General features: G+C 26.7%; 1 protein-coding gene and 1 non-coding gene across 2 annotated transcripts; one reads left to right on the forward strand and one right to left on the reverse strand.

Annotated features, from left to right (window-relative positions):
- Window positions 1-6,642: 6,642 nt before the first annotated feature.
- Window positions 6,643-6,762, reverse strand: LOC127280766 (5S ribosomal RNA). The gene has a single exon (XR_007842873.1). It is a non-coding gene; the product is annotated as a 5S ribosomal RNA (ribosomal RNA).
- A 433-nt stretch (window positions 6,763-7,195) lies between these two features.
- LOC127280701 (poly [ADP-ribose] polymerase tankyrase-2-like) lies at window positions 7,196-13,133 on the forward strand. Its single transcript, XM_051303887.1, has 8 exons — window positions 7,196-7,553; window positions 7,947-8,055; window positions 8,139-8,303; window positions 8,462-8,659; window positions 8,724-9,045; window positions 9,113-9,370; window positions 9,443-9,714; window positions 9,778-13,133. The coding sequence occupies exons 2-8, from the start codon at window positions 7,993-7,995 to the stop codon at window positions 10,051-10,053; spliced, it is 1,554 nt and encodes a 517-aa protein (XP_051159844.1). The 5' UTR covers window positions 7,196-7,553; window positions 7,947-7,992; the 3' UTR covers window positions 10,054-13,133.
- The last annotated feature ends 21 nt before the right edge of the window (window positions 13,134-13,154 follow it).

The following is a 13,154-nucleotide window of genomic DNA, read 5'->3' on the forward strand; positions in this document are numbered from 1 at the left end:
TGACGTCTGGTGCATTCTTAAAATACGGCTCAGGTAAAAACGAAATCCTACTACTTCCTTTTGGAATCCTAATACTAATGTGAAGCATATTAACTTTTTCATGATTATTTTTTTATCCGCTTCACATTTGAATTTTCATTGATTTTGTATATATACATACTTGGATTAATTTATTTATTGGTGCAACCAATTTTTTTCTTTATATGAATCAAAAGGTAAAATATAGACAAAATAGTAACAAAATACTTGTCCGTATTTCATTTATTAATTTTTTTAATTAAAGAAAATTTACTATAAAATTTTCTTCGATCAAAAAAATATATAACAAATCTGTAGGTTTACTTAATTCAATATACTATTTTTTTTATACGCAATGGTATATTTTACGGCACTAAATATTTCGGATGCCATTTTGTACCTGGCATATTTTGGGTCAGCCTTCCCCACTTTAGTCTGTCTAATGGGTTTTCACATTCTGAAAAGTTTGAGGCTACTTTTCCTTAACCTCCACTTTGATTCTGTATTCCTGTTCGAAAAGTATACAAAAGTCAAATTTTTCTATTCATCGACTAATTGATCATAAATATTGTAATTGATACTCTAACTTTTGACAACTAGTCACCAAAAATTATAGGGCCCAGGTAAACGAAAACCGTCTACTACTTCCTTCTGAAATCCTAATACCAATGTGGAGCATTACCTGTCGCTTTCAGTGTCACTAGTCAACCCTTTCAAATTCTTAGGATTCCATTTTGGGTCTCTCTCTCTCTCAGGTAGAAATCATTTTCAAAAGATTTTCATGAATTCAGGTATAAATTGTAATTCTTTCTCAACAATTCCAAAGCTAATGATATTTTAATTTTTGCAACATTTCTTCTCTATTTTTATTAATTGCAGAAAATAAAATTTATTTCAAATATTATAAATTATATCAAATTGAAAAAAAAAGTAAAATCTGAATTTTTTGAAATGAATAAACTACGCGAGAAGAGAAATTCATTTCCTTTCTTTTCGTCGTGAAGAATTACCGTTTAAGTTGAATTTAATATCTTCGTCTTCAATATTAATATATAGTGATTTTCAGGGCTGTTGCATATTTCATTAAAAAAAATCTCTTATTAATATTGTATAGAATAAAAGAAATTCATAAATGTAACTGTTTTGAATGTATATTATATATAGTTGGAACACTAGTATAAAATACGCGCAGTGTTGCATAACAAAATTATACATTTTTTGAAGACAAAGAGTTTGTTATTGTAATTAAAAATCTATGCTGTATATGTATTATATTCTCCACGTATAAGAAATTCACGAGACATCTAACCTACTCCGTTTTCGACCAAAATATGCAAACCGAGCCCTGGTCTCGTGGCCAGCCACCTCCTTAGATTACGATATAAGGGAACGATTAACGTGACGTGGCAGGCCACGCACCTGATAGTTAATAGTAGAGTAGCAGTGTTTGCGGATACTATATACTTTCGTGACTTAACAATGTATCATTTTCTATAAAAAAAAAAAAAAAAAAAGACCGTATATTAATAAAAAAATATATTATATATAAAATTTCCTGATAGAACATTGATAAATGAAAAAAATTTATATTTTAAAAATTTTTATATTTGAAAAATGACTTTGCTATTACTGTTACTAAAAATTATAATTTTTAGCTATGATATAATTAGCTGACGGTGAAAAAGGGACTTTAACTGTAAAAAAAATTTTAGGTTATGTTTTTTTCTATCTCGATTAAATGCACGTTCATTTTTAATTATATATATATATATGCAAAATCAAAATCAGTCTTTATTTTCATAATGATCAATACGGTTTGTATATTAAGAGTTGATTAAGACTCGAAAAATCACGAACATTTAATATTTTTTGCAAGCTTCCTTTTACCGTATTCAAATATATATATATATATTAGAAACGATGCATCTTGCGGAAACTATCTGTTTTTATGGCATACTTAATAGCATCTCATTAATAACAAAAACAAAAGCCTCTCATGATTTAATCTATAATCAGTTTACCCGAGAAATGCTAAGTGTAATTCTCTATACATATATATATATATATATATATATACATTCAATAATGTACTGTATATATAAGTTAATTTAACAGTCGTTAACTAAATTCCCCTGGGTAACGCGCATATATAAACCATCACAGTTCAACTAACTCGCAAATTAATCGGTTAATTAACCAATATGTATATATATATATATATATATACTAATACACTCGGACCTTTAAATCAGATACACCTCGATTTATCTCAATTTCGTTTTAAATATATTTCTGGAAAAATGTCCCAAAACGGGGCTTTGGACAGGGACTCGCCAGTTTTACTTTTTTGAAAAAAAAAATAAACTAAGTTTTTATTAGTTTATGCACTGAAAAAAAAATTTATTTGATTCAAATACCGGTGTATTTGGTTATTATCAAATAAATATATTTACTTGAATCAAATATTTCTTATTTATGGATCAAATATTTCAGTATTTGAAGCAAATACTATATATTTGATTCAAATAAGAAATATTTGATTCCAAGTAAATATTTATTTGATATTAACCAAATACACCGGTATTTGAAACAAATAAATTTTTTTTTCAGTGTGTAAAAGGAAAATTATTAACAGAAGTAAATGTTAACAGAAAAAAAGGAAAAGTAATTTTTACTACTTTCATATAGTAAAACGGGAACTGTCCGAAGTTTCTGCGCATCTCTGTCAACTTTTTTATTCCAAAAATAGTAAAATTTACTATTTTTATAGTAAAATTTACTGTTCCGTAGTAATTTTTACTATTTCTGGAGTAAATTTAACTATTTTTGGAGTAAAAATTGCCAGAGATGCGCAGAAACTTCGGACAGTTACCGTTTTACTCCGAAAGTATATAGTAAAAATTACTTTTTCTTTTTTTCCGTGTGGGCGAAACCCCAAATATAAAATAGATTCAAAAATGCACTAGTCTCAAAAAAAATGTAAATAAATTTATTTTTTAAAATTATTATTAACTATTATTATTATTATTATTATTATTATTATTATTATTATTTGCATTATTTTTTCTCTAAGTTGGATATTGGTCGGGAACAGTCTTGTATCGTAACAGCTGGCACTAGTTATAGTTTCTTTCTAAAATTGTAAATATACAGAAATGAGAAAAGCACTTTCTAAAATTCGGTTATGAGTCAAAAGCTTAAGAATTATTATATTATTATTATATTATATAAAATATATATAGTTATATTACATTGTTCTCTACATTAATTATTAAGCTTTTAGAATAAAAATTATGTTTTATTCGTAAAAATCGTTTTTCTTTGCGGTGGACACTTGTCAGAAATATTCGCGTGAAATATATATATATATATAAATGTTAAGGGACTAGCTGATAAGGATAACGGGAACTCGAAATGTCACTTCTTATCATTTTCAATAAAGCCTCGAGTCCTTCTTTTTATCTGATTCTGAAACTTGCTATCGTCTTCGACAAGGAATAAGAAACTGCAGTAAATTCAGTTCGTAAATGTCAGTCAAGAGTGAATTTTACCAAGAAATCTTATATATTTTAAATAATTTCTGATTTTATCGCATTACTTTCATATATATTGTATTATTATGAATTGATTTTAATTTATTGTTCATTTGCAATAAAATATATATATATACGCAATAACAATTATTTCACCGAAAAAAACAAAATTTTTAAGAATGCGAATATTTCCAATATGTTTTTTTTATTTTAAGAATCTTAAATATATACGGAGAGAAAAATCTTATTTTAAAATCTAAAAAAAGGAAAATTTATAAAAAAAATATAATTGTCATTGTATATATGTGTATATGTATATAAATAAGGAGCCAGCAAGCTCATTACTAGAATGTGAATGAACTTTTCTCTATCTCTATCTCTCGTCCCGTGTATTATTTTAATGAGGTGGACGCAACTTCTGTTGCGCATGGGTTTTTGTTGTATTTTGTGTTAAACGTTGAAAAATGTTTTTTCTACAAACGAAGCTCATTATTACAAAGAAATGCTCGAGGGGAAGATAGAAAATTAACTATAGCACTTTCGCGTGGAAGCTTCTTTTGTTAATTCTACTAATTGTACTCCACCCAATCTCCCGTTTTGCTCTTCGTATATATATATATATATATATATATATATATATATATATATATATATAGTGTTCGCCTCTGCTATATATATATATATAGAACACGGTAAATTGCAATACTCTTCTCATCTCCCTCCTTGTCTTCGTCAACCACTCCCCCTGTCTTTGTCGGTTCTACATTTGACCCAGAATTGACGAGATAACAGAGTAGTAAGGTGCAACAATAATGAATCCCTATATATATATATACATATATACATAGATTCTGATCCGTTTGCCAAAAGAATATAAATATATATATGCGGTTACCCTGCGTACACGAACATCTCTCGTATCGATTGACTTCTATGGTTTGTTATCACGATTGATAATATCACTTGCATTTGATGAATCAACCGCATAATTCATAGAATCAATTTTCTCCTATTATATATATACATGTAAGCATCAATCATATTCCTGTGGTTATTTCAAGAATATTGTGATTTATACAAATTCTTAAATTTAGTACACGGAGAAAAATGAATGATTGGCCCAACCATAGGTATTGATAAATACGTCCCATCAATATTATATGGTTACCACAACCATATCTTTAGTTGATACAACCATAGTATGGTTGGTGCAACCAAAGGTCAGGTTGACACATCAAATTTGCAATTTTTCGTAATTTTGATGTGACAACCTAACCTTTGGTTAGGCCAACCATACTATATGGTTGTATCAACTAAAGATATGGTTGTGGTAACCATATAATATTGATGGGACGTATTTATCAATACCTATGGTTGGCCCAACCATTTCTTTTTTTTTCCGTGTACACTGAGAAAAATCTGCTATTGAATCAACAGCATTTCTGACAAAGGTATAAAAATTATTTATTCAAAAGCATATGCTATAGAATCTATAAAATATTTAAAAAATTTTATAGCAATATGCTTTTGAATCAATAATTTTTATACCTTTGGCTGAAATACTATTGATTCAATAGCATATTTTTATATATACTGAAAAAAATCCCTAAGTTTAGTATTAGTCGGGACATCAGTTTTGTCTATAGTTGCTCAGTTTCAATAGGAAAAACTGGTCATAGTACTCCATCAGGCACACATTTCAATTTACGAGATTACAATATTAATTATAATATAATTTAAAGTTAACAGTGATTTATTATAAGATAATAATATTTAGGCAAATATATTTATATATTTATTAATGATAAAGTCTATAATTAAAGTTTCATTGTTGTATCAAGTGTGGAATAGTTAAATGTATATATCTGATTATAACATTATGGAGATTGCTGATGCTTACTGTGTGCATCAAACTCAAACTATATATAGTAGTTTCTGTTTTCTGTACATGTGCTTCAATGAATAAAATGGAAATTAAGCTTGACAATATATCCTTTTGTTTGTGTCGAAATACTATCACGAAAATTTGCAAATGATCTATTATTTTTATATATATATATATATAATAAATTATTATCCATAAGGATGTGTATAAATGATAAATTTCATAGAATGCGAATTTAAAAGTTCGAATGACCCAAATCTATATATCTAAATATTGGTATAACAAAAACCCTAAATATAAATTTTGTATATTCCTGAGATATTGTAACTTTTTCTATTTTCGAATTTATGAGTATGTTTTGCGATAAAAATTTAATTATAAAACAATCACAGAAAATTAAAAGGCATTAAAATAAGCTGCAACGCTTCTTATTTTAATTCAATTTTCCTTATTTTAATACCAAAATGGATTAAAATAAGCAAAATTGCATTAAAATAATAAGCTTATTTTAATGCCTTTTAATTTTCTATGTAGATTTATTCCATTCGAAAAAAATTATTTTTTTCCAAAAATATTTTGTCAATAATTATTTTTTTAACATTTAGTTTTTTTTTTCTTTTAAATCAGACAAAATAGCAAATTTTTAACCAATTTTTATAAACAAACGCTCATTTTACTAAGTGAAATATTCTCTATACAATTGTTACCTTTTTTATATTGTAATAAGTATGTACTTAAAAAGTTATAAATAATTAAAATTTTATTTATTAAATAACTTTTTAAGAACATACTTATTACAATATAAAAAAGGTAACAATTGTAGAGAATATTTCACTTAGTAAAATGAGCGTTTGTTTATAAAAATTGGTTAAAAATTTGCTATTTTGTCTGATTTAAAAGAAAAAAAAAACTAAATGTTAAAAAAATAATTATTGACAAAATATTTTTGGAAAAAAATAATTTTTTTTCGATAGGAGTAAAATCTAGATCTTCTAAAATTGTTTGAAATTAATATTATATTTTTGTTTGCGTTAAAAACAATTTTTTAATTTTGACAGGTTTTTGAGGTTATGTTTCGCCCCGCCACCCTTCTTAATGAACGAATCGACGCAATTGAATTCGATAAAAGAGAACTAATTCAGAATTAAAAAAGTATAATATTCAAAATTAATATAAATGAAAATTGGAGAAAAAAAAAAAAAAGAAAGCCAACACCACGCGGTATTCCCAAGCGGTCACCCATCTAAGTACTAACCGCGCTCAACTGCGCTTAACTTTAGTGATCAGACGAGAACTAGTGCTCTACACAGTGAAATGGGCGTTAGCTGAAAATAAAACTTTCATCGACCGATAAAATTCTAATTTTATATGTAAAATACAAAAATTAAAAAAAAATACCAAATATCTATTAGAAATTAGACAATTGCCTAATAAATAATTTAATATCAATTGCCAATAATTAACGATATTAAATCATTTTCAGCTAAAAAAAAATATTTCGAAATCTACTTTACCTTTTATTCTTTTGTCATTTGAAAGTTTTTCCGCAAAAAAAAAAAAAGAAAAACAATATATTTCCTGCTTTTTTAATAATAACAAAATGTTAATTTAAACATAAAGAGAAAATAATGTGTTTTTTTCAAAAACTTTGTCCTGAAAACTGGACATTTTCATTTTAACCAATTGGAGAATCAATATTATAATATTTACTTACTGAGATCATCGTAACGTGGCACTGCAATCGCTCGTACAATTGTCAACAATAAAATACCTTTCCCCTCCGCCCTTCATAATTTTTTTTTTTTTTTTTGACTTTATTATCATTAAACAAAACAAAAACAATAACTACCTTTCATTTTCATTCAATAGATGAAAATTTGACAAAAAATTGAAAAAAAAAAATTCTAATAAAATGTAATTTAAAATGAAATATGGAAGAGAAAATGCGCGTGAACTATGGCGCCAATAAGGACGCCATTTTTCATGAAAGTGTGTCGTGTCTTGGTTAAATCAAGTTGAACTGTGGTGGCAGACGTGAATTTTTTTTTACCGTGATTTTCATTGTGTTAAAATTAATTGTAAAATAATCACTAAATAATAGAAATAATGCATTCCTCGTAAGTAAATAATTAATGATTAAATTGTTAAGAAAAAAAAAAATTTCGACATCTTTTCTATATCGTATGAGAAGCGCATGGCCTATGGCAAGGGACTTCCGTTCAATTGAACAGGAACAGGAAGTTCAACTCTTGTCTTGAGTTATATGGCATAAAATAAAAACATCCTGTAAAGAAGGAAATTTCGAAAAAAAAACAACTTTTCTCTATTATTATTCAATGACATTTATTTTTTAATGTAGAATTTATTTTGAATTTATTCGCACATTCGCACGGCTGAACATTAAAAAAAAAAAAAAAAAGCAAAAATGTTTTATCAAATTCTAAATTACTTCAATAGAAGTAATTTTTCATTTTACAAACAATTTGGAAAATTTATTTTTCTCTTTATAGAGTGCATTGGAAAATAGGCTGAAAGATTGTGAAAAAGTAAATAAAAATGCAAGCTGAAACTATTTGTACACAAGATATCGATGGATTTGAAGCTGAAACATTCATTCCAGTAAGTGATTTTATTTTAAGAATTTATTAAAAAATTTTAATTTTTAGGCAAATTTAATTTTTACTTTTTGTCCAATTTTTTAGGAGGAAAATTATATTCTATCGTGTGATATTATACAGCGAAATAGATCTCAGGATGCTTTGTCCATAGTTGAATTGGGAAAGCAACTTCTTGAATGTGCAAGAAATGGAGCCACAGATTTGGTTAGAGATCTTATGTGTCGAGGGGCACCATTTACCACCGATGGGGTAAAAAAAAAAAATAATTTATTTCGTAGAACTTTAAAAATTCAATTCTTTTTTCTCGTCTTTCTTGTGTTAAATTTTCTTTTTAGAATGAAAAAAATTTTTTTTTTATCTTAAATTAGAAAAAAGAAAAGATGTTCAAAAAAAAAAATTGTTTTCAGCTGGGAACGAGTGCATTACATTTGGCGGCTCAAAAAAATCATACCGAAACTGCTGAGGTTTTACTTAGAGCAGGGATATCGAGAGATGCAAGAACTAAAGTTGATCGTACTCCTCTACATTTGGCTGCATATGAGGGTCATCATCAAATGGCACAATTGCTTCTTAAATATGGAGCTGATGTCGATAGTCGCGATATGGTAAAACCTTTTTATTTTTCAAAAAAAAAATTTAATATAAATAAAAAATTATTTTTTTTTCTAGTTAAAAATGACTCCACTACATTGGGCAGTGGAAAAACAAAATTTAGAAGTGATTCACGTATTATTGGATAACGGTGCTGATACAAATGCAAACAGTAAATTTAATAAAACGCCAATAAGTATTGCATTGGAGAAAGATAGACTCGATTTAGTTGATCTTTTACAACAGGAGAGAATTCATACATTTCATGGACAATCTTGTGCCGTTGAACTTGAAGTTGCAACACAAAATTTAGTTGATCTTGAATCCGAAAGGCAAAAGGAGCATCATAATGTTAAATTTCAAATTCCCGAATCTCTACCCAAGCGCAAATCGAATTCTGGTAAATATTTAATTTTTCAAAAAACTATTATTATATATAGATAAAAAATTTCCATTTTTCTATTCAGCCAAAAAGGAGAGAGTAATTTTCCGTCAAGTTCCAATTTCATCAGCGAGCGATGATGATCATGAATTTGATTTGACTAATATTACAAATATGAATAATAACGCAACACCGGGAAATAGTAAAAAGCACAAAGATTTGGAAAGTATGGAAATTGATCAACCATTAAGATTACTGCAAGCTCATGGACTTGCAATGATGATGGATAATGATACAATTGTTGAAAATGCAATGGAAAGTGGACAAACAGTCGTTCTTACTGGTAAAAAAAAAAAATTTCTTTTTTTCCCTCATCATATAAAAAAACTATACAAATAATAAATTTTCTTTACAGAAGCAGGAAAATTGGCGTTAAATTTAACAAGAACACCACCAATGAGCATAAAACGATTACAAGTAGGTGCTAAAAAAGGTGGATCAAAAAAATTAATTGCTATAAGAGCTGATCAATTTTTAGCTCATAATCAATCTAGTATTACTGCTAGAGCGCCTAATATTTTAAAAAGAAATGATTCTAAATCAGGAAAATTATTTATTAATTCAGTTTCTAATACAATGGTAAATTGTCCACCGCTCACATCAACAACAAAAAATTCCACACCTAAGGTAACTATATATAAAAAAAAAAAGAGAAACAATTTTTTTTTCAACTTTTTATTTTTCTAATAGCAAAAAACAAAAACATCACCAATAAAAGTGCCAGAATCAGTGATATTACAATTAGATGACGAAATTGAAGAAACAGATGATGATGAAGATGATGATAATGATTTGATTTATAATTCAGAACCAATAACAACCGATGTTGCCGAGCTTAGTAGACAATTAGCTGAAGCAAGAAGGGAAATAGAAGTGTACAAAAAGAGATTTCAAAAAAAAGTCGAGGAAGCCGAAGTTTATAAGCAGCAGATAAAAAATTTTACATCTCAAAAGGCGAATCAGTAAATTTAAAATTTTATTACATAATTTGCAAAACAAAAAAAAAAAAAAAAGAAAAAAAAATAGTCAGCTTTCATTCATTCGTCAATAAAATGAGGACAAAAAAATTATCTTCATTTTACCGCATATTTAAAATAAAAACAAAAAAAAAATGGGGGCCTATTATCCCATAAAAATTGGTAAGAATTTTTATTTAAAAAATTCTAATTACTTTTACAGGATAATTATTCGCTCGATTATAATTTTGTCAATTGTCTTCATTTTTTTTTTAAATCTAACATTAAATAAACTAATTGGAAAAATTAAAATTTAATTAGAAAATAATAAATAAGTTAATAAATTTTGTTTTAATTTTAATTTTTCTAGATTAGAAACCCCTTTTTTTACATAAACGACTGACGGCTGACTTGTTCAATAAAAAAAAGTGCGCGTACTATTGTAATATATATATAATCGTAAACTTACTCGATACTTTCATCGATATCAATTGGATTCCAAATGTTTAAAAAAAAAAGAAGAATAATAATTTAGTTTAATACTTTTGTATAGAGAAGAGTGTGAGGTATTTTATATATAGATTTATATATAATTAAAAATGTTACTACTTTAAGCTTAACTTAGAGATTGTATAAAAAAAAAATTACATACACAAAAAAAAAAACATTTCAAAATATTGTCTTGAAAATATTGTCTTGAAAATATTGTCTCAAGATGTCCATCATTGTGCTTTACGATATTGTATTTAAATGACGTATAGAGTTAATCTTACGTATACAATACATTCTCGTGGAGATTATTTTTGTTAAAAAAAAAAAAAAAAAAAATATGAAAAATATATTTTACATGCTTCATATTGATGCAGAAAAAGTGTCGTTATTGAACATTTTTAACTTATAAACCATTTTTGTAATTACATTTTTTATTTTATTTACCAAAGAAAAAAAAATGTTTCTCCTTTTTCCGACGTATAATTTAAAATATGAATTTTGTAAATTAATTATTAATTTATAACAAATCGTATTCAAATAAAGTCAAAAAATTATTCTCGATAATCATTCAATTTGTCTGATTTTGAGTAGTAATTATTTATTATTATTAATAAATAAAAATAATTGTAATTTTTTTAAAATGAATAAATCAATGATAATTTAGAATAATTTTTTGATTTTATATTTGTAAAAATTAGGAAAATAGTGAATGAAATTTTAAAAATTTTCAATTCTAAACTGCTTTGTTAATTGTCGATTATCAATAATTGTATATTTTATTAGTTGGCATTCAGCCAGAGGGATGCAACAGTTGTTGAAAAGTTGAATTCGCATATCGCGAAGGTATTTTCATTGAGTTTACTCTCCTCCTTTTTTTTACACGGGGAAGTCGCGATTCATTCATTTCTTTGCTTATCAATATATAGTCAACTCTCTAGTTACTCCTGAAAGAAAAACCAATTTTTTTAATTTCCAACTTTTATATATATATTTTTTTTATTATTGGAAAATTTTTATATTAACATTTTCAGTGATATGTTAATTATTAAAAAATTTTAATTTTTGAAAATCAAAATTCTTGAAATTCGTCTAATTTAAAAAAAAAAAAAAATTACATTGGAAAATGATTTCTTAAAAAAATTAACAAAAATCTACTTTAATTTATAGTTAATAAAAATCCTTTTTTCGAAAGCAAATTTATTGGATTTTCTCAATGGAGTGTAATGTGACTATCTCTAGGTCTAGGAAATCTGCTTTGATCGTTAGAGCAAGTATATAAGGAAACACCCTCTTTCGACTCTGCGGTCGTCGATCGATTGCGGGCTAGCTAGAAAGCGTTTGAGAATTCAAAAGTTGAACATTTCAAAGTTCAAGAATCAAAAAATTGGAAATTTACACTTTTTTCAATATTGCTATAATAGTTACGAATTTTTAATTTTTTTCTCGACAGTCTAGTGAATAATATTTGCAATATTTTCTAATTTCAAAAAAAAAAAAAAATAAATAAAAAAGAGAAAAACGGTAGCAAAAATAGAGTATTAAAACAAATCATCTCAGAGACACAATGTGTGCACTTTTATTATCGGATTTATGTACCGAGTATACTCGTTTTTCTCAGAATTGTATAGTGCAATTGTTTTTAAAAAAAAAAAACACCTCTCTGCGCCTCCCAACATTATATTTCTTTGAAGGTGAATGGTAAACTCATGTAAACTGAACACGTCGAGCATGAAAGTTAAGAGAAGGGGGTTGATTGTATAATGCCAACTTAAAGTGAAGGGCACAACTTTTGACCTTTCGCCCCTGGTTACTTTGTAATAATCTCCCCCCTCCCCTCTCATCATCTATTTTCTTAAATTCTCTTTAAAAGAATTTTTTTTTTCTGTAATTTTTAAAAAATATTTCACAAAAAAAAAGTAATTCTTTTTTATTTTCAATTTATAGTACATTATTCTTGTAGTATAGAATAGAAATATTGTAAATAAATATTTTTCAACTTACATTTAAGTGTTAGTTAAATAAATATATTTTAAAGAAAGAAAAAAAAATGATCCTAACCTCAAATATGAAAAATATACTTGGATAAAAAAAAGAGATTTTTTTTTATAACCTTATTGTATGTGGATATGTCAACAAATGATATGTGTGAAAAGAGGGGGCATGTGATTTTGATAACACGAACCTGGTCAGTGGTGATCAACTGGTTGACGATTCATAATCTAGTGTTGATGCCGGACCAAACCCGAAGGCATATATAATGGGCAGTGAGTTCAGTGCTAATTTCGCGGTGTTTCAATGAAGACGAGAAAAGCAACGGTGTGATCTTTGTGCTCTCTTTTTTAAAAAAAAAAAAAAAACTATATACAACACTTCTCGTCTTAACAATTATATTGTGCTGAAAAAAAACTATTAAAAAAATATAGTTGTGTATGTGTGTGCTGTGGAACGCTCTTCTAAATAAGCTACTCACTACAATGTGAGAGAGAAAGTGACAAGATTTATTTTATGCACTTAAAAAATTCCCTTGTGAAAATAAGAAAATTAGAGGATAATAAAAGAAAAAAAAAAGCCAAGAGAGGTGTCTGCAATTTTGTTAGACACCCTGGCGGGGGGGGTGGG

This window comes from Leptopilina boulardi, unplaced genomic scaffold, assembly GCF_019393585.1.
Source record: "Leptopilina boulardi isolate dan_hultmark-lab unplaced genomic scaffold, ZJU_Lbou_2.1 LbouV2_249, whole genome shotgun sequence".
Lineage (NCBI taxonomy): Eukaryota > Metazoa > Arthropoda > Insecta > Hymenoptera > Figitidae > Leptopilina > Leptopilina boulardi.